The sequence below is a fragment of the Musa acuminata genome, chromosome BXJ1-10 (assembly GCF_036884655.1).
Source record: "Musa acuminata AAA Group cultivar baxijiao chromosome BXJ1-10, Cavendish_Baxijiao_AAA, whole genome shotgun sequence".
Classification (NCBI taxonomy): Eukaryota; Viridiplantae; Streptophyta; class Magnoliopsida; order Zingiberales; family Musaceae; genus Musa; species Musa acuminata.
The window spans coordinates 18,810,095-18,830,912 of record NC_088336.1 but is presented as its reverse complement, the minus strand read 5'-3'; the positions used below and the strand labels follow the sequence as shown (position 1 = coordinate 18,830,912).

The 20,818-nt window shown below is 40.2% G+C and overlaps 3 protein-coding genes, 2 long non-coding RNA genes, 1 other non-coding gene and 1 pseudogene across 8 annotated transcripts; 5 read left to right on the top strand and 2 right to left on the bottom strand.

Moving 5' to 3' along the window:
* Positions 1-5,812: 5,812 nt before the first annotated feature.
* Positions 5,813-7,175, top strand: LOC135594927 (transcription factor IBH1-like 1). The gene is made up of 2 exons (XM_065085434.1): positions 5,813-6,726; positions 6,817-7,175. Exons 1-2 carry the CDS (start codon positions 6,098-6,100, stop codon positions 6,869-6,871), a joined length of 684 nt encoding a protein of 227 aa, XP_064941506.1. The 5' UTR covers positions 5,813-6,097; the 3' UTR covers positions 6,872-7,175.
* A 534-nt stretch (positions 7,176-7,709) lies between these two features.
* TRNAE-CUC (transfer RNA glutamic acid (anticodon CUC)) lies at positions 7,710-7,782 on the bottom strand. The gene has a single exon. It is a non-coding gene; the product is annotated as a tRNA-Glu (tRNA).
* Positions 7,783-8,928: 1,146 nt separating this feature from the next.
* LOC135595136 (probable GDP-L-fucose synthase 1) lies at positions 8,929-9,938 on the top strand (annotated as a pseudogene).
* A 227-nt stretch (positions 9,939-10,165) lies between these two features.
* Positions 10,166-13,085, top strand: LOC135594926 (uncharacterized). Its single transcript, XR_010480231.1, has 2 exons — positions 10,166-10,369; positions 12,550-13,085. It is a non-coding gene; the product is annotated as an uncharacterized LOC135594926 (long non-coding RNA).
* A 909-nt stretch (positions 13,086-13,994) lies between these two features.
* On the top strand, positions 13,995-15,732 carry LOC135595322 (uncharacterized). The gene is made up of 5 exons (XM_065086095.1): positions 13,995-14,324; positions 14,426-14,643; positions 14,964-15,092; positions 15,184-15,315; positions 15,390-15,732. Exons 1-5 carry the CDS (start codon positions 14,027-14,029, stop codon positions 15,501-15,503), a joined length of 891 nt encoding a protein of 296 aa, XP_064942167.1. The 5' UTR covers positions 13,995-14,026; the 3' UTR covers positions 15,504-15,732.
* A 192-nt stretch (positions 15,733-15,924) lies between these two features.
* On the bottom strand, positions 15,925-19,506 carry LOC104000145 (uncharacterized). Of its 3 annotated transcripts, XM_065086093.1 has the most exons (3): positions 19,240-19,506; positions 17,842-19,108; positions 15,925-17,332 (listed from the first exon to the last, which is right to left on the bottom strand). In XM_065086093.1, the coding sequence occupies exons 2-3, from the start codon at positions 19,087-19,089 to the stop codon at positions 17,309-17,311; spliced, it is 1,272 nt and encodes a 423-aa protein (XP_064942165.1). In that variant the 5' UTR covers positions 19,090-19,108; positions 19,240-19,506; the 3' UTR covers positions 15,925-17,308. The 3 variants fall into 3 exon arrangements, with proteins under 3 accessions (XP_064942165.1, XP_064942164.1, XP_018674269.2); XM_065086092.1 differs by having other exon boundaries at positions 15,925-19,108; XM_018818724.2 differs by having other exon boundaries at positions 16,667-17,332; positions 17,842-19,506.
* A 180-nt stretch (positions 19,507-19,686) lies between these two features.
* Positions 19,687-20,505, top strand: LOC135595323 (uncharacterized). Its single transcript, XR_010480351.1, has 2 exons — positions 19,687-19,831; positions 19,948-20,505. It is a non-coding gene; the product is annotated as an uncharacterized LOC135595323 (long non-coding RNA).
* Positions 20,506-20,818: the final 313 nt, after the last annotated feature.

Sequence of the window (20,818 nt, the reverse complement as noted above, 5' to 3'; positions counted from 1 at the left end):
TATATATTCTGCTTCCGATGTCAATAACGTAGTTGTTGCTTACTTTTTAGAGCTCCAAGATATAGCTCCCGATCCGAGGCTAAAAACATTGTATACTCTTTCGATCATCTAAAGCTCATGCCTAATCACTATCACTGAAATCAAATAATTTACATTTAAACTTTGTTTTGAACACCTATTTTAATCCAATAGCTTTCTTTTCGTTTGGTAGATCCATTAGCTCACAAGTTTCATTCTTCTCGATTGAGTTGATTTCCTCCTTCATTGCTTTTCTCCATTCCTCTTTTTTAATTGCTTCCTCAAAAGTTGTTGGATCTGAAATAAACAAAGCAAATGTTGAGTCATAAATTTCTGTTAGTGATCTGAAATTTCTTGGAGGGGTTTCATCTGAGGAATCAAAATTTGAATTGCTATTGGGTGAGGTTGACAATGAACTTGTTAGAGCATGATCTATCATTTGATTCTGCAGAGTGTCTAGTTCTACCGGAATCTGTATTTGTGTTCCACCTTTATTGGTTTCTCAATTCTAACTTGTCATTTCATCAAACGTAACATTTCTGTTAATAATAACTTTGCCACTAACAGGGTTATATAATCGATATGCTTTCAATTGTAAGGAATAACCAATTAAGATGCATTTTTAAGATTTTTCATCAAGCTTATGATGATTTTGTGAATTCACCAAAGCATAAGCAATATAACTAAAAAATCTTAGATGTTTAATACTTGGTTTCATACCATACCAAGCCTCAAAAGGAGTTTGATTCATAACAACCTTTGTTGGTGAAATATTCAACAAATAAACTACTGTTGTAACTGCTTCTACCCAAAACTGATTTGAAATTTGTGTTCCTTTAAGCAAACTTCTTGCCATTTCAACGACAATCCGATTCTTACGCTCAGCTATACCATTTTGCTCCGATGTATATGGTGCTGTCAATCCTATGTGAATATCATTTTCTTCACAAAAAGAACTAAACTCATTAGATAAAAATTCACCACCTCTATTTGTCCGAAGTGTCTTTATATATCTACCACTTTGCCTTTCTACAAGTGCCTTAAACTTTCGAAAATTATCAAATGTTTCAGATTTCAGTTTCAAAAAATATACCCAACTCATGCGGCTATAATCATCAGTAAACAATAGAAAATATTGACTTCCACCAAATGATTTTGTATTCATAGGTCCACATAAGTCAGCATGAATTAATTCAAGACAATTAAATGCTCTTCATGATTTTCCAATAGAAAATAATTTTTTACTTTGTTTGCCATAAATACATCCTTCACATATATCAAGTGTATTAATTTTAAGCAATCCGAAAATCATTCCTTTTTTACTTAACAACCTTAGACCCTTAATGTTAAGGTGTCTATATCTTAAATGTCATAAACTAACTCATTCTTTTAAGTTGCGACAAGCGCATGCCTCTCAATATTTGACACATCAAGTGGAAACATCTTTTTTGCATCATGCAAACATTTATTGTAATCAAATGAGATTTTTTATCTTTAATAGTGCATGAACCATTATCAAATATCCATCATCTATCAATTGTCCAATACTCAATAAGTTATGTGATAAAGTAGGAACAAACAAAACATTATCAAGGTATTTTACCTTCCTTTGATTTGTCTTCACCTCAATTGTTCCTTTCCCTTCTACTTGGATTTGCTTGTTATCTCCAAGTCTAACATTCAACTTGTGAATTTAATCAATATCTCTAAATATTGATTTTATGCTTGATATATGATTAGAACATCCACTATCCAGAAACCAAATATCATTTGAGATATTATAAACTTATGAATGAGTCATAAACAACTTACTATTTTCTTCATTTTCCTCCATATAGCTTGCTTGCTTCTCTTTTCCAGCAATCTGCCTAACCAAACTTTTTACAATAGTGACATTGAATTCTACTCTTGTAATTTTTTTATTATAATTTGATTGTCTTTGTTCATCATACCCATCAAAGTGTCCTCTTCCTTTTCCTCTTCCATTTTCTCTACCACAAAATCCTCCTTTGCCACGTCCTCTTCTTGTTGATTTTTTTTCTTCTTTTGAAGTAGAAGACTCCCCTTAACCTGAAATATTTTTTCTTCATTTTTTTCAAGTAACCTGTTCAACCTTGCTTCATGTGCTTGCAAGGAACCCATTAGTTCATCAAATGAATATATAGATAAATCTTTTGACTCATCAATTGTGGCAACAACATGATCAATTTTCTGAGTTAAACTTTTTAGAACTTCTGCAACAATTATATGATCAGAAAGATGTTCATCATAAGATTTCATTTGACTAACAATTTCAGTCACTCGAGAAAGAAAATATTGCATCGATTCATTGCTTTTCATAAACAAAATTTCAAACTCACGACGAAGGGTTTGAAGTTTTACCGTAATCACCTTTGATGAGCTTTTAAATTCATTTTGAAGTATCAACCAAGCTTGTTTTGAGGTTGTCGCTGCTGTAATTCTTGAGAAGATTTTCTCATGTACAGCTTGTTGAATGAAGAACAATGCCTTTGAGTCCTTTCTATTCTTCCTCAGCCTGATTTCGTCATCTGGATCCGCATATCCATTCTCTATTAAGTCTCAAAAATCTTGAGACTTGAATAGAGTCTTCATCTTGATACTCTAAAATTCATAGCATTTGCCTGAGAAGATAGGAATAAAAGGTTGGAAAACCATAATGCCCAATTCATATTGAAACTAGACTCTGATACCATAAATGTTGGGGATGGAGGAGTAAGGAAAAAAAACAGAATACTATTGTAGTATTAAAAACAGGAGGATTGACAAAAACACTCACAAGATATTCCCAAGTGCACACACTTTCTATATCCCTTACTTCATGAACTATGGTCCTATTTATAGGACCTAGTGGTAATCATCCTATAACTACTAGATCATGATTGAGGTAGTTATTAAGATTATCCTATAACTAATAGATCATGATAACTACCTAGATAATTATGAATTAAATCTCAATACTTTCTGCATATCTTTCCTCGCCTTCTGCTACAAGTCATTAGAAGGAAGTGGGAAGCTTTTGTGCTGTAAGGTAACTTGATCCACTCCATGGACATGGGATTTGATTCAACTTAATCTGCATGACAACCAGTTTCATCAATCCAATAATTTGATCAGTGATCGAGTCTGAACTAAATGAACTGAGGTCAAAAAAATGAGATGGAGTTGCAGTCTGGCCTGTTTCTGCGAGCAGGTCAGGTCTTAGTTCATATCATTTGGACCACATCACAAGAGAGGAGAGTAAGCCTTGCAGCTCAGTAGACAAAGGTGTAGGTATTTGCAGACATGACACATCCTGTCTTCATGCATGGCACTCCTCTTGCAGCAGTGTCAGTGAGTGAGACTCCGTTCTCACTTTCACATGACTTCATTCAACATGCTTCGTGACCTGCACCCGAAGTCCCCTGTGTCAGAAGAGTTCTACGGCTTGTCTGGAGGAGAATCTTAATCTAAAACTGTACGGCAGTGGCAAAGATGAAGTGAGCTCAGAGTGTTTGCTTGGGTTCTCAAGAACACAGTGCATTGCAGTGCTCAAAATTTTATGCTCATATATAGCTATGATAAAACCACCTGTATTCCGATCCATGCATGTGAATCAGACTGTATTGATGTGATTTCAATGAGACATTATACTTGTGTGTAACCAAAATATGAGTGTCCTTCGTCACCATTGTAGAGTCCAAGAAGGAACCGAGTAGATTCCTCTGGTACTCTTGCATGGCCCATTTGCCCGCTACCACAGATCACCAGTACAGTGAATTAAAGGTGCTTTGGAAAGACTTCATCTTGTGTCGTGAGCATGCAGGTTGTGTTAGCCAGGGAAGGAGGCTTTTGGTGTTCTTCAGTGACAGTAATTTCGTACAGATATAGTATGTATCAAGCTTAACTTGGCATAGATTGTTTGGAATTCATTACGTATGCTATCAATGCATCTCACCAATTACATTCTAAAGCAACTTTATATGGTCCCAAACATGCATATTTATTATGCTTTGGGCATCTTAGTGATGAAGATATGTCATAATGAATCCTGCACTCATTGGATTATTCAACTATCATATGATAATGTGCATAGAGAAGCTCTTGAAAGCTTCACTGACCTAACTGAAAAATGCTAATGTTTGTGATGAATATTATGAGAGATTTTTTTTTTATTTTTCAAAAAAGAATCCACCTTTTTTGTTTTGTTTAATTTATGGCATTGAAATAATTTCTTGTATTTGGTAAATACATGATTCTTCTGAAAAATATAAGAAGAATTTTAGTCTAAGATAGTGCCCCAAATAAGAAGAAAAGGTACAAAAGGAGAAAAAGAAAAAGGAATTACTTTACATTTTGCATTGGAATAAACACAACTCCTTAGAAACAAGCACTGAGGACAAAGTCCTAATCTTTGTATTGCACTCTGCTGCATCTGACAGACCTTCCCATGTTTCAAGGGGAAATAGAAACACCAAGGGAGCAATCAAATGGCTGGATAGTTTGGCTCTTGATGTCATTAGAAAAATATAGCTAGTGTATTAACAGAATCCATGATTCATTAGTTTGGCAAATCTTCCAAAAAGTGACTCAATGTAGGAGCAAATTTGAACCTGGAAGGATGCATGCCTTTGTTGGGACAGGGGGAGCCCATCCATGTGTTAAGAACACTGTGGTTTAGGGCACTCCCTAAGCACACAGTAAACCTTCCATTAGTTTTGACTCTACCATCCCCTTGTGTTCTCAATATGTAATTAAATGGGATGAAACAGAGCCCCAGTGGTTCATATATAGCTAATCCTGGAGAACCTTTGACTGCTATTTCAGCTGTTAATCTGAGAAGATTTTACATGGAGATCATTAATAGGAATTCAGCTGGTATCAGCATATGCTGTAGTATTAGTTCTTTGGCTTAGTCACTAAATAAACTACTAGCTTGCAGAGAATTTGATGAAAGATGATACAGAGAGATTTGAGTCTTCTGGAAAATGTTGATACTGATATGATGTGTATGTAGTAAAGAGAAGCAAGCAAACACATGATGACAACACACAGAACAAGAGCAGTCTTGGGATTAAGAGGACTGGAAACACACTGCTCCCAGTCTCTTCATTGTTTCAAGTAGAAGAAGAAAGTTTCAGACATATGGATTCTTTAAATCCATTGCTGGCCCTAAGGAACAGTATGGGGTACTCAAGTGACATGCATAAATTAATGATGCATGGTTCTTTTCCTTCCCTCCATATGAAGCTCCAAAGATGAGAAGCCAGAATGTGGATGCCATGTGAGATTTCATTTTCTTTTGGAAAGGTTGAGCAGCCACATCATGAACTCTTTTCTTTTTCTCTTCAAAGTAAAAAGGTTGAAGAAGCAGTATATTGGCTTAAAGCCTTAATCCCCTTCCTTCTTCACCTGCAAATGCATCATCTCTTACAAGCCAAGTAATACTCGACCACAGCAGTCTGGAAAATAAATGTTGCAAACATTTCATGCCTTCACACATATGTTTCTCTTTCCTAATGCAATCTTCAAGCTTGTTGCGTTCTGAACAGGATCTGTGATCAAGCTACATTAGAGATTAGCCAGGGAGATCCAGCAATGAACACCCTATGGCTCTTCTTTCACATGGTTCTTTGTGGTGTTGGAATCTACAGGTGGGTAATGTTTGTAGCAGTGGGGCTTGTCACCATGTGATTGCATGTGGTGTGTCTCCTCCAAGTAGACCCCCTCTGCTCCAATGCTTCACCATGATACATCCCACACTTACTTCTCCATGAAGGTGCAACATCTTCTTCTTGCTGGTTCATTTCTCTTCTCTGCACTCTGATCACTTGGTAGCTGTTTCCTAACTCTGATACCTACACAATCTTTCACATGATCTCCCCATGTGCATCCATATGTGAAGAGCCACTTGTTACTCACCACTGTAGACCTCAGCATAGGAGGCTCTTATCCCAAAAGACAGCTATTTTTCTGTGTTCTTCTTCTTCCCCTTGACTAAGGGAAAGATATTGAATGTGAGAGAGAGAGAGAGAGGAAGCAAACAAAAGAGGAGTACCATGATCTGCTAGTGCCACATGCAATGCTTTCAAGAACCCACTTCATATACATCTCAGCGTGTGTAGCTGCCTTCTCTCCCTCCTGCCTTTTGTCTTTCAGTGTCGCAGCCATGCAAGTCACAGAAGCATTCAAGCATGCTTTCCTCAAGCAAATGCTGCTTGGCTTCCAGGCGTCTGCGGTGTCGACCAATAGCATGGGATTCCAAGAGAGGAAGAACGCCATCAAGCTCTCGGCCGACGTCGCCATGGCCGTCGCCAGGGGCAGCAGGAAATGGACTCGTGGCCTCATCGCAGGCCTCTCCGAGGAGCAGCAGAACCGGTCCTTCCTTCAGCTTATCCTGGGAGAGCAGTACGAGAGGAGGCTGATGAAGCCATGCTATAGCTCGTGGAAGATCCCAAGATGCAGGAAGATCGTGCGGAGGAGCCTTAGGGTTTGCTGTAGGAGGCAAAAGAAGAAGAAGAACCAAAGTGGTGTTCTTGCGAGGACGTTGGTGGAGAAGAGAACTCGACAGCTCAAAAAACTTGTGCCCGGGGGTGAGTCCATGGATGGGTTCTCCTTGTTGGATGAAACCTTAGACTACGTGCTCTCTCTTCGAGCTCAGGTTGATCTGATGCAAAGCCTTCTCACGACCGTCGAATCCTCAAAGCTCAGGTAAATGGAGCATCATCGATCCACTCTATGAACACTGCTACTCCTCAAAAGCTTCACCACCTTGCAGTGCTCACCCTTTTCTGCGCGCAGATCTCACAGTAAACGCACGCTGCCTGAAAGAAGAGCTTCATACGTTGGCAAATGAGGTCGATGTGGTTGGAGGCTGAAAGGCTGTGGGAAGGCCAAAGCTTATACTGTAGTGGAATGGGAAGAACATGTTCTCTGGAGGAAGTACATGAGAAGAAGGTGATGCCTGTGTCAGCTTCCTTGTACTGTTCACTCTTCTAAAAGTGGTGAAGATGGAAGGAGATCTCAATTGAACCCATGATCATATGCTTGCATGGCTCTGTCGGTTTGTACTGCAGGAGGAGAGAGACATTAAGGGAGTGAAGTTTCTTTCGCTTGTTAATTAGTGTAAGTTTCTTATAATTATATCGAAGAACTCCTCAAATTAAGCATTCTTTTCTTAAGATGCACACAACCATATGGTTTACTCTACAAATATTTTGTTCATTATATATATATATATATATATATATATATATATATATATATATATATATATATATATATATATATATATATATATATATATATATATATATATATTTATTTATCTGATTTGTTGAAAGGAGGAGGGAAAACAAACTAATTGTGTATAAAGACAACAATTAGCATTTGTAGAATATATAGATAAATAAATGAAATATAAAAAAGGTGTACAAAATAAACTGAGAAAAAAGAAAGGATTTAATGGTATATAAAAAATGAAATAATATCTGATTTGTCAAAGGAGAAATGGGAAACAAATTAATAGTATGTAAAGACAAAAAATAATGTTTATATAATAAATAAATAAATGGTATGAAAAATGGGTTTACAAAGGAAATTGATATAAAAAATAAATTTAATAGTATTTATAAAATAAAATAAATAAATAAATAGCATATATAAAAGAAATTAAGAAAAACAAAAAAATTATTTTCCGTTGCCGGGACTCGAACCCGGGTCTCTCGGGTGAGAGCCGAGTATCCTAACCAACTAGACTACAACGGATTCGTTTTGTTTTGTATCTCTTAAATATAAGATGTCTATTAGCTTCGTCAAATCCTTCGTCCTCCTTCAGCTTCCAGTTCCACTGAGTCCTCCTCAAGGGTGGCCGTGCCTCCGACTTCCTCACAGCCAAGTCCTTCCTCGCCATGTGTTGCAAGAACTCCCAGATCCACTACGCAGGCTTACGGTTCTACAAAATCCCCCTGAGACTCACATACACTTGGCACGCAGTGATGCACTCCGCCGGCTGCAGCGCCATCTCGGTCTGTGTCGTGGGAAGACCGATTCACGCTCGCTGCGCAGTGAACGCAGCGGCCGCGACGTGTGCTCGAGGAGGTGTCACGATTTGGATGCCGCCTTCAGGGTGTTCGATCTGATTCTGATGTCGGATTCTAATGGTACTGCCATGTTCTCTTCTTCTTTGTACAAGCTTCGCACCAACTCAAGACCTACCTGATGACCGTCATCTCTTCCATCGTCGAGCATGCATCAGTTCCTAAATCACATGATGCTGAAGCACCTGGTTTTCTTCTCTTCTTGAACCTGTCGATGATACTCTATGAACAAGTCAACTGCTGATATCTTAGTCTCATGCAATGGCCAGCAGTTCGTGACTCCTACAGGAACAGACCAGAGTTGGAATCACATAGCATGTGAATTCTTGACCCTCCCATATGCAAACTACTCTCAATCCATTGAGTTTGTGCATCCATGCAGCTGGATTTCGATCTTACAAGCAAATCAAGTCTTAATCCTTTGCTCATGGTCAATAGTACAGCGAGCTTGTACAAGACATGGAATGTTCATCCGTCAGTGTACTGATGGAAAGAACATACATTTGCATGTTTGGTCAGCAAAAGATCGCTTGCGATTGCAATAGTTGTGATTAGATAGGGTTTGACTAAGAGTGCAGTTTGACTTCCTGGGAGGCTTGCTTACGTTGTTCTTCCCGCCTTCCTCCTCTTCATGTCTCTCTTTATCTGTCAATATTTGCCCGACTCTCTCTCCGGTCTCCGCACCATCACCCTCCGCGGTCTCCATTTGCGCCACCTGCTTTGGCTGACATGGGAAGTCTCGACGACTCAGGCAAACCCTCTTCGCTCTCCTCCATGATCGATCTTGCTTATCGTGCAAACTCTAATCTATCTCTTTGTCTTCATCGCAGACTCGGGGTCGCTTGGATCTTTCCTGTCGGACCGGACGGCGAAAGTGTTCGTCGCGGGGCACCGTGGCCTCGTGAGCTCCGCCGTCTACCGCAAGCTCGTTTCCCTGGGCTTCACCAACCTCCTCCCCCGCACCCACGCCGAGCTCGACCTCACCCGCCAGTCGGACGTGAAGGGCCTCTTCGCCGCGGAGCTGCCCAGCTACGTGATCGTGGAGGCCGCCAAGGTCGGCGGCATCCACGCTAACGACACCTTCCGGCCGACTTCATCGCCACCAACCTCAAGATCCAGGCCAACATCATCGACGCCGCCCTCCGCGCCTGCGGCGGCTCCGTCCGCAAGCTCCCCTTCCTCGGCTCCTCCTGCCTCTACCCCAAGTATTCGCCCTAGCCGATACCGTATTCGGCCCTGCTCTCCGGCCCCATCGAGCCCACCAACGAGTGGTACGCGGTGGCCAAGATCGCCGGCATCGAGATGTGCCAGGCGTACCGGATCCAGCACGGCCTCGACGCCATCTGGGCCATGCCGACCAGCCTCTACGGTCCCCACGACACCTTCCACCCGGAGAACTCCCACGTGCTCCCGGCGCTGCTCCGTCGTTTCCACGAAGCCAAGGCCTCCGGAGCAAAGCAGGTGGTGGTGTGGGGCATGAAGCCAAGTTCCTCCACGTCGACAACCTCGTCGGTGTTTCTGATGGGCCGCTACTCGGGGGTGGAGATCGTCAACGTGGGGAGCGGGAGGGAGGCGGGCACGCCGCGGAAGCTCGTCGACGGCTCAAAGCTGGCGGCGATGGGGTGGAGACCCAAGGTCTCTCTCAGGGAAGGGCTGGCGGAGAGCTACAAGTGGTACTCGGAGAATGTGGTGGAGCAGATGGAGTAGATGATCCATGCACAAGACTTGCTCGAGTCCTGTGCTCATCACCTGCTCCTGTGGACTCTGCTGTCGGTTTCTGCCTTGTTGCTATTGCTTTGGTCAATTCTTATTGCTTGGTCTCCACAGCATGCATGCAGTTGTAATTGTACCCCTCCCCATATTTATCTTAATTTTCTTGCTCAATAGAAAAATAAGAAAACATAGTTGCCATTCAATGTGGTGTGAAATCGAGCATTTACTAATATAAGGCATAATTGGATCTGAATTTTCTATTTTCGATATCAATTTTAATATATATATATATATATATTTGTTCGATAAAGTGGATTTAATTTTAATTGAAGGCGCACGCACTGCAAAAGCACGTTCGAGTGTCTCTCTCATGGGCTGCGTCTTCTTCCTTGAGGCAGCTTTCCGCCCTCCAACCAGTGATGAGGAACTCCGACTCCTCCCAAATACCAATCGTGATGCCGATTTGGTAGAGCCGGCAGCTGCGCTGACCGTTCGTTGGATTCATGATCCTTACTTCCTTCCTTCCTCGGTCGCGGCCGCGTGTAAGAATCCCTAATCACTTTACCGAATAGGATTTCACCTCTTCTTGATAGATCCCTCTGTTTGGAACTTATGCCGTCGGTTGAGCCTTCTTCTATGTTTGGTTTGCTTCTTCGATCCTGTTCCCTTGTCGTACGGTTCTCTGTTATAATGGAGTTACCTGATCCATGTGAGATCCGAGGAGTGCGAAAAAGTCCGCTTCTTGGAGTGTCATAAGAGATCCAGCCGATGCGACGTGTTTCCTTGTTTATTCTTTTATCGTATTGGGCTAATTATTGGCGTCGTTTTCGTTGTTCTTGGAGTTTCGATGCTCCAATTGAAACTTTTGTTATGGGCTTCCTATTTCAGCTCTCGATGGAGGAGCATTTGTTGTCCTTCTCGGCTTGTTTCTATCATTTGTCAACATTTGTTGCATTTCTAATGATCTTATTTGGACAGATAGGCGATAGATCCTGCAATTTCACTTCTTTTATAAAAGAACATTTAGAACCTCCACATCTTGAAAACTTTGTCTTTGACTGGGGTTAGGAAGTTGTTGTGTCCCATCAATGAAATCAAAATGTAAATGTGAGGATCTATGTGAATGCAAACCAGTCCGCCAAATGGTAAATTCTTCTGCCATCTTGTTGGCTCCAAGCTAGTAAGGTGCATTTTAGTTATAGTTGACTTGGGTTTCTTCTTGACATTCAATTCTATGTCTGATGACTGCTTTCTAGAAAAGGAAACACCTTTTGTTCTTTCCTATTAACAAATAGTTTTACCAGCCAAATTCCTTCTCAACAACTTTCGAGCAGATGCAAATGGTGTCATCTGTTCACGCTCTCTTGATTGTAAACAGATAAGAGTTATAATACATACACCAAAAATACATATTAGCTGCTGTTTGATTTATACAATTGTTTACAATATAGTCAAAGTGATAACATATTTGATAGGATGGACCAGACATATGCTTGTTAGGATTAATTGAAGTATCCTTTGAGAGAGTACTATGATGTCGGTTAATGGTAGAAAAGCAATGGGGTCAAAGAGAGTACTATAAACTTTAGGTAGTGTAGACCTTGGATGTTAATGGATGCACTCATCCCAATTATCAATACCAGTCACTATTTTGATACACATTTGAAGGGTCCAGATATTAGGACAAGGTTTCTAAACAACCCCATTTTGCAAAATTGGAAGTTCTGTTTTTCATCATCACTTGATAAGTTGTTCTCTCAGATGACGTTTGTGGTCTTATTTATTAAGAATCTTGAGTGTCATAACCTGCACACTTTCCAAATCGACCGCTCTGTTTTCTCTGTCAATATATCTTCTTCTTCTGTCAAAATGTTGCTTCCATGCATCTTAACTCAAACATATATTATGCCTTCTTTTACCAAACTTGCTTGTGTTTTGCTCTTTGAATTTGTGTTTATTCTTCTTCCTACTCATCTTCCATTTCTTGGTCTTGCATGTTCTTTTAGAAAATTCTCATCCATCCTTCGAAATTTGAGAAAAATGAGCATTATTCTCAAGATCATAGTTATCAATATACATTGACCTATCAAGAAGGATTTATATAGCAAATTTTTGTTCAGGTTACAAGTTCAGAATGTGTCCCTTGTACCCAGGTTTATGAAGGTTAAGTCGATATGCATATGACAAGCAAGAATGAATGTGGAAATATATGAATAGAATCTCATTTGTTATAGTTTTGCCTAGATGTTTTTGATCCATCAATCCACCAGCAATAGTCCCATCCTTCCTTTTAGAGCTGTTTCTTGGAACCGACCACTGACTGATATGTAGGTCAGAAGGATGAAGGATAGAAAGAAGACGAGCAAGGGGTAAATCTTTTCCGGAATAATTGAGGTCAAAGCTTCTATAGCCTGGACCAAAAGCATTCACGGAGTCTGTAAAGAGCCATTATCAAGATCTATGATGTGACAAGCATTATCTTGTTATTGTCAAAAGTATACTAAAGCCAAGTGTGTTGATGTATATGTTTATATAGATATTTACATGTATGATATCGTAAATTTTTGGTGGACATCATTACTTTTACTATCTACTTGCTATTTGCCTTTGCTGAAAAGAGGATGGAAGTTTAAGTATGGGCATGTACCTTTCTCTCATGTTTTATATATTTGTGAAATTCCATATCACAACCAATTAGTAACTATTTTTTTGTTTGATGCAGGACTTTGGACAGATTAAATCTTCTGCAAAATGATGGTTCTCGATTCTCTATCATCTCCTCATAGGAGATCACAGAACTAGGTTTTTCTGACATCCTCTTCCAAGTAGCTTGGTAGCTGGTTTATTCTTTTGGAGCGGCACAAGTTCCTCTTGACGATGCTAGCTCTACTGGCATTCCTATGCGCCATCTATCTGTACTTCGCAGTTACGTTGGGGGCTGCAGGTTCATGCCCAGGAATGTCAGCAGCCGAAAAGGCACTTTGTCAGGCCAAAGCTTCTTTGCACAAGGGGAAATTGAAATTCTTTTGACTAGCATGTGGTTTTGGAGCATCCATGAAAGGGATGCCTCTAAAATCCATAAACAATTCATAATGTTTCATTTGTCTTGTTGAAGAGTATGTGTGTGTTTCTAGTGACACAGTTTGTGGTTGATGTGTTGGCTATGATAAGGGTGTTCTTCATTTGTAGAACATGATATTCCTAGATAAAAATGGATCTTCTTCTTGTTGCTCTGTTCATAGAGAGTCACATTCTTCAGTCCCTGATTGAGAATTCTTGTTGACATGTCCATTCTACATATCAGTAAAATGTTTGTTCACAGGACTTTTGAGTGGTTATCCTCAGGAAGGATATAGATGTCTGGATTCTCTGCATTGTTGACACTAAATCTTTCATATGTTTTCCTCGAAAACAACTTCTTGTTATATAGGAATTTGGCACAGTACTGAGGTAAGGTAATGGCACTTATGGCTCACTAGCTTGAAGCAACTACAAGACTCTTGTCCATATTGGTTAGCAAGAGAAAGGTTTTTCATTTCGGATTTCAGATATCAAATTCGTATCGATCGGATCGATACGGGTCTTATCATTATAAGTATCGATACGGGTCTTATCATTATAAGTATCGGTATATTGATATCTATTGAGTTTTGAAAAAAACTAAAAATCTTAAAAAGGATTGAAAAAATATTTACAATGACTCATAATATGGATTAGTCCGTAATGTTATGTATTAATAGGTTATTAAACTAATAAATATCATTCGTATCGAATCTGGACCTGGACGACATTACAAGCCATGATCAAGAACATACTATAATGTTAATATTTAGGTTTACAATGAACTTATGGTGTTAATAAATATCAATTACCTATATAATATTAGTGATTAGATTAATATGAAAATAAATTTTTATTTGGAATAGTTACCATATTATTACCATTAATATCATTTGAGGTTCCATATTATTACCATCAAGTGCATTATCAAAGGTAAAACTACATTTATTTTATGTTTAAAACTTTAATAATTTGATCCGGTTCAATCCCTTTCTAACCTTACTAATTTGGTCCGGTTCAATCCCTTGATGAACCGGATCAGATAACGGCACAGAACGAATGGCCCTCACGCACCGTTGGTTACCAACAAATCGAGCGGAGTGCGAGGTCGACTAAGATGACGTGCCCCCGCCACCGAGATGGCTACCGCCGTTAGGCTTTCTCTCGCTCCAGTCGCCGCCATCGCCCACCTCTCCTCCCACTCCGCTGGTAGGATTAGGGCTTCCTCGGTGATGGCAACCATCACCTTGACGCCGGCGGTGATCGTGGGTGGCGGGAGAGTCGGTCGGATGCTGCAGTCACTGGGCGACGGCCGTGACGTCCTCGTCGGCAGGGGTCAGCCGGTGCCCGCCGAGTTCGAAGGCCCCATCCTCGTCTGCACCCGCAACGACGACCTTGAGGCCGTCCTTGCCTCCACCCCTCCCTCGCGGTGGAACGGTATCCAATCTCCTACGGAAGCATAAAAACCCTGGTCGTTTGATGGTTTCCCCGTTTTCTTTAAGCTGGATTAAAGGTTTGGGATCTCAACGTGGTGGCAGATCTGGTGTTCTTCCAGAATGGGATGCTCGAACCGTGGCTTGAGAGCAAAGGGTTGGGTGATGCGGATCAAGTCTTGGCTTATTTTGCTGTGTCGAAACTGGGGGAGGATCCGATCGATGGCAAGACCGACACGAATCCTGAAGGACTGACAGCAGCGTATGGGAAATGGGCATCAGCAGTAGCCGCACGCCTCCATGGTGGAGGCCTTTCTTGCAAGGTTTGTGCTCTCAAGCTCTGGATTGTCTTCCTGTTCAAGTATATGACAACCCCACCCACTACCTGAAGCTTATATGTTATCGCCTCGCCTTAATTGTTCATATGTATTGCAAGTTTTCTTCCATCAAAATGAAGACATTATTGGATAATGTAATGGTAGGTCTATGGAAGTATCTTGCAGTACCTCATCATGTTGGTATTAGTCTTCCAGATCTTATGTTAGGAGCTTGTCATTGTTTGAAATGCCAATTATCGCGTTTTAGCAGCATTGATGGTCAAATCTGACATTTATGCTCAAATGATGATGTTTATTTGATTCAGGTCCTTGAAAAGGAAGCTTTTCAGAAGCAAATGTTGGAGAAGCTCATATGGATCTCAGCTTTCATGCTGGTCGGAGCCCGCCATCCGGGGGCTACCGTTGGTGTTGTGGAAAAGGAATATCGATCTGAAGTAAGCATATTCATTTGGTTTGAGATGAATCTGGTTCACATATTTTTATGTGAAACAGCATAAGTTAAGGCTTACAAAATGTTGGTCCTAGGTAGCGAACCTCATTGCAGAGTTAGCATCTGCAGCTGCTACAGAGAAACAACTAATGTTCGAAGAAGGCATGGAGGATAGGCTATGTGCTTATTCCAGGGCTGTTGCGCACTTCCCGACTGCTGTTAAGGAGGTGAGCATATATATGACAAAGCTATGTTAACTTGTAAACAATATCTTGACATTCGTAATGTGACCTATGTACAGTTCAAGTGGAGGAATGGCTACTTTTACTCTCTCTCAGAAAAGGCACTCGCAGGAGGAAGGTCAGACCCATGCCCTCTGCATACAGCTTGGCTCAAGGAACTCAGGATCATTTGAGGTTCCATATAGTGGCTTTTCATCTATATCTCTGTTGGCTTATCTAAACATGAAACCACATTTGATTCTATTTTATGATCATCAGAGAAGAATTTTGTATATCAAATATACTATGTCCCCAGCGGTTTTTGTTTCTATTTTATGTCCCATTGTATATCACGACTGGTATATTTGAGACTAATCTGGCAGGAGATATGATGAAAAGGAAAATTGTGAGAATTAGTTATCACACTCGAATCTAGAAAGGTGGCTCTGCTGGTGTGCCCACTAAAGCAAGAAAATACCTGTGTTTTCTATGATAAATGGAGACATGGGAATGCCATCGGGACAGTTTTTGTCTTTAAAAATTGATACTTTTGGATACATGAAAGAGCGTTGTCTATGGAAAAGTGTCAAAGGAACCATTTTGCATTTATTAAACCAATTTCTGATTTTAAAAGAAAATTAGGTTGTCCCTAAAAGGATACTTATTTGGTTCTTGATATAGGAACTTCTTATCAAGCATATAGAAGTCAATGAGTAGTTAAATCTGATTTCTAAAATCAGTTTTTAGAGGTAACTGGTATCCCAACCTACGCTAAGCGATGAACTTTGTCAAGTACTGAAATATGGGAAAGAATCTTCAATACATGTTTATTGAATGTTTTTAAATATAAATGTTTCAAGTATTTTTCGACCTATAAAGATCAAAGTTCAATGCATGTAAACTCATAAATGTCATCTTGATCTGTATATTTGGCATAAAAATTTTGAAAATAAGCCTCAAAAAAGAAAAGAAAATTCATTTTGTTTGGACAGAGGCACTCTCTTTTTTGAGAATTAACTTCTCGCATCTTGTGCGGTGAGTGTCATTTAGTCTTTTCCGTAGCCCGTAACTTTACATCAATTTATCCTATATTGATTTTCCAGTGAGTTCACAGTCCAATGCACTCTTTGAATAAGCTACATTATGATCATCAAATAGGTTTGTGAACACTAACGATCAAACTTAAAACTATTTTTTTATTTTCCTAAAGCATAAAAGATAAAATTAATGTCAAAGATGCCCTTATTGAAACCTGGAGTCCTTTAACAGAAGAGATCAATCTCATATAAATCAAAACAGTATTCAGAGAGATACACTGTAATGTCTGATAAACAACAGCCTTAATTTAATTTAGTGTTTTCTTGGGGAAAAGAAAAACTGGAGCCTTAATTTCAAAACATTGAACTCGGTGATCTCCATGCAGCTTCAAGCGAATGAAGCATTATTTTGGACCCATGATTAGTATGTACTAACAGATGAACTGTCCCCATGCAATGTGCTAAGATGTTATCATTTTTTAATGTGCTCTTCTGTTTTGTTCTCTCTGCATATTTACCCGTGAAGATTTGTTTTAGAATGCAACTTCAGAAAGATGATGCCTTATGTTAATCTGATACTACTTTAAGTTTTCTATTCCTTTTTTCCTCTGTCAGTCAAGATTGTCTACCTTTAAGAGCAAGTAAAGCAAGAAAAGATTAAATTCATGATAATGCAGCTTAACATGTTGTGTTTCTCTTTCTTGAGGAATTCTATCCAGTATTTTGCCACAGAAACAAATATGTACTCATGGTGTATAAAAAGTTTTCTTATGACTTAAACATGGTACAATTGATCGACCAACAGAAAGAGGAAGTCCGAAGTCACCAGCTGTTCACTTTACAAACATTGCTGGAACCAGAAGGTTATTTTTTTAGAATCTCAATGGTGATTTATCAGCACTTTTAGAATGAACCTTGGATGAAGACGAGCCTCTCAATGCCAAAGGTCCAATTTGACAAGACTAAAGCCAGAAATGTAGCATTGCCTGTTTATGAATTACACTATGTCAAGCTCTAAAACAGCTTTTGCTAAAAAAAAGTTCTATAATAACAGCAAGAAAAAAGCATAGACTGGCTAATATTCTGTATGCAGCTGAATGGCATAGATCAACAAATATAAAAAAGCAAATCTGCACAGGCAAAATTTATGTTGGTCATATCTAGACTTAGCTTCATGCATGATTTTTCTTTTTTCTTACAAAATATGAACTGCGTGTCTATGGTTAAAATCTATGGTACCAGTTTCTTTAAAGATGAGAGGCTAATGTATCTTGTTTAGGGTGGAAATATGGTTGACAGTATAGTTGTAAAAGCTCCAGGTGAGTCTTAGTTGATCTCATAGTGTTCTTCTTCATATCTGTGTATAGTGAAGGCCTTGTATTTCTAGATGTTTCTAAGGGTACTCCTGATACATTAATATCCTAACTGATGAGTTTCAGTGCCTAGTCTGAGAAACAAGCAAAGCACCAGTGCAGAGAAAGTAATATAACATTACCTCCACAAGGTACGTAAATTGAGAATCATCCTCTTGATCGTGCTCAAACTCTGTGTTGTTAACTTGTGATTCTATAGAATCAAGATGCTTGATTATTCTCCTTAATGACTGCAACTGTTTTCTGCCTCGCTCGAGATTTTCCTGCTTCGTATCTCTCATGTCGTCTTTAAATTTCTGCATCAGCATTCTTAGTTGCTCAAGATCACTGTGAGATAAAGAAACTGCATCATGAGAATTTCCAGGTGTTGGAGGACAATCCATCGGTGCCTCTTCCCATGGTTGGTACAATTTGTTCTTATGATGGGCATGCGAGAAAAAATTGTTGTGCTGATCTTTCGGGAAGTTGCACATAGCTTCTTCCTGTCTTGCAATTGGCACTCTGTTCATGCATTTGGTTTCGAAATGTTCTTGCGAAAGTTGGCTGCATGTTCTAGACCCGCTTGGACGATTGTGATTCTCCTGAACATCATGGAAGTCTTGCAAATTGACTGATTTTGTTTGATAAATACTGCCCTCGTCTGACTTTATGTTCGATGTTGAATTGTCGAATTTGTTGTCGTCGCTAGCTGCTAGTTGTAGATACCATGAACAACCAGGATTCTGTCTCATTTTCACAGGCACCATCCTAGAATTCATGTGAAATTTATCATGATACTCGAGTTTTTGCTGCCACTCTGTTGATCTTCTGTGTGCTTCTGCTGTTTCTGATCTAGCCAAATTCATAAACTCATGCAATTTGGCTGCATCGTACTCTTCACCGAACTCCATGTTGTCAGCAATGCCACAATACAAATTTTCAGTAACATGAAGCCCTGATGATAGTTCTTCCAGGAGAAGCGCAGGTAAAGAGATGTTCCTAACCAAGCTTGTCCTGCACCGGTTGCCATTCCTCATCATAACATCATCATCCATATTTCTGAGACCCAAACTTAACAGCCTGTGCTTGTAGGCCTGCACTTGATACACGAGGGATGCAATCTCCATCTCCTTCTGAAATATGACGTCTTTCAGAATCGTCGAGGACTCCTTGGCGTGCCGCAGCTTCTCCTCCGCCAATCTCTTGTACTGGCTCGCCTTCATCTTCTCGGCTGCCTTCTCTTCCTGCAGGCGCACGATCATGGATAGAGCTTCGTCCGCTCCAGATGCCGCAGCTTCCCGTTCCTCCTCCAGCTCTCCATAAAGTTTCTCCAGAGTTGTAGATCGACTCCGAATAGCTTCTCTCAAAGCAATGACTTCGGGTTCCGCCATCACCAGAAATCCCTAATTCCTGCCACCCACAATGGGATCTCCAACAGATCAAACGTCCCAAATCGAAGGAAAAAGGGGAACAAAAACCGGATTTTTCCGCCCCTAAATCATGGAAGACGACCAATAAATCAGCAAGCGATGGAAATTTACCGGATCAACAACTCTGGATCGAAGAACACTGGCTTCGGATGCGGAGAAAAGCGAAGGATTATTCTCGTAGAAGCTGCATTCATCTTATAATTAAAAGAGCTTGGGATCCGATTCAACTCCCACCGATCGGAAGAACCACATCGTGGTTGATGAATCCATCTCCAGGCTCGTAACGTGCGGGACCGCTGCGTTGCATCGAAGGAAACGGCATTTATATAGGCCGTTGTGCATTCTTGGCCTCTACATGCTCGCACCCGCCATCCAATGAGAACATCCCACGTGTATTTCAGTTTGTCTTTGTTTTCCTGGATACCAATTTATGTGCATAAAAAAAATAAAGAAAAATGATAAAATCAACATACGGTATGGCAACCCACGTCTTCCGAGAACGCTTGATCTCGTTCCGTGATGTTGCTCCAACGGCGGGGATAAAAAGCCCCAAGTCCTCGGTATAAGTTTCCCATTGACACTCCCTCTCTCTCTCTCTTCCGCGCCTTCAAGGCCTGGAAGTCTGTGACGCCCTCTTCCTTCGACCACCGTCACCTCCTCGGATTGCCCGCAACTGGATGTGGTTCCTCTCCCCGTCGTCAAGGTTCCCCCTCGTCTCGAATTCTTCTTGTTCCTCTTCTTTTTCCGCTCGTCTTCGCTGAGATTATTTAGGGTATGGATTCATATGCGTTGTGATTTTTCTACTGTTCGTGGATAAAGATCTAGTAAAAAGGGGAAGTTCAAAGGTAAAAGGGCAACATGATTGCATTCGCCACCTCATCTTTTGCTCTGATTTGAGCGAGGATCCCACTGGCTACATTGCCGGACTGTTCTTGGTACGTTGACGTGCTTCTCTTCCACGATGAAATGAATCGAAAAGTCCAACAATTAAAAATTTTGTTGGATTAATGTCAATCAATAGTCAACCACTGTTCATTGCTGGCCGCGTGTCCTCCATGTGCCTCTCAATTTTTTTACAGTTTTCTCTCAATAATTTTTATTATCATCTGGATTTATACGTTCATCTCAATCAGATTCTAAGGGTTTTATGTTCATGCTTCAAATTTATATTATCACCTTTAGAAATAGGAATAAGAGTTTGTGTGATAGTCATGAATTGGATGGATTGCCTTGAACTTACCTAGAGAGTTTCACTTTGCCACCTTAGAAACTATTGAAGGTAAGAGATTAGAGAGAGAGTTTTTTTTCCCCCTCCAAATTGAGGATAAAGTATTAATCAATTGCAATAAGAAGATTAGTGTCTTTATTGCATTTTCATTCACAAGGCATAAACACTGAGAAATGCACATGCACTAACAATTTTTCCCTAAATTATGTTACTATATGACACACTAACAATGTCATGAACACTCATTAACTACATGACGCTTTACTTGCAACATAAGTTGCTTAGTACAAGGTCCATTGTATGTCACATGAGCACTAATTACATTGGCCACTAACTCCATATACCACTAACTTCATGACACTAACCACTAACTCTCACGAACCTTGAATCATATGTTACAGACCCCTTTGCCTCTCCCTTTCTTGTTGCTTCACCTCATCCTTTCTTGCTTTCTATACCACA

What these genes read in the sequence shown, in the direction of transcription:
- LOC135594927 (XM_065085434.1), top strand. Translation starts at nt 6,098, where the DNA reads ATGCTTTCAAGAACCCACTTCATATACATCTCAGCGTGTGTAGCTGCC. An exon ending in GTCGAATCCTCAAAGCTCAG is followed by an intron (nt 6,727 to 6,816) that starts GTAAATGGAGCA and finishes TTCTGCGCGCAG; the next exon opens with ATCTCACAGTAAACGCACGC.
- LOC135595322 (XM_065086095.1), top strand. Translation starts at nt 14,027, where the DNA reads ATGGCTACCGCCGTTAGGCTTTCTCTCGCTCCAGTCGCCGCCATCGCC. An exon ending in GTGGAGGCCTTTCTTGCAAG is followed by an intron (nt 14,644 to 14,963) that starts GTTTGTGCTCTC and finishes TATTTGATTCAG; the next exon opens with GTCCTTGAAAAGGAAGCTTT. An exon ending in TCCCGACTGCTGTTAAGGAG is followed by an intron (nt 15,316 to 15,389) that starts GTGAGCATATAT and finishes ACCTATGTACAG; the next exon opens with TTCAAGTGGAGGAATGGCTA.
- LOC104000145 (XM_065086092.1), bottom strand. Translation starts at nt 19,089, where the DNA reads ATGGCGGAACCCGAAGTCATTGCTTTGAGAGAAGCTATTCGGAGTCGA.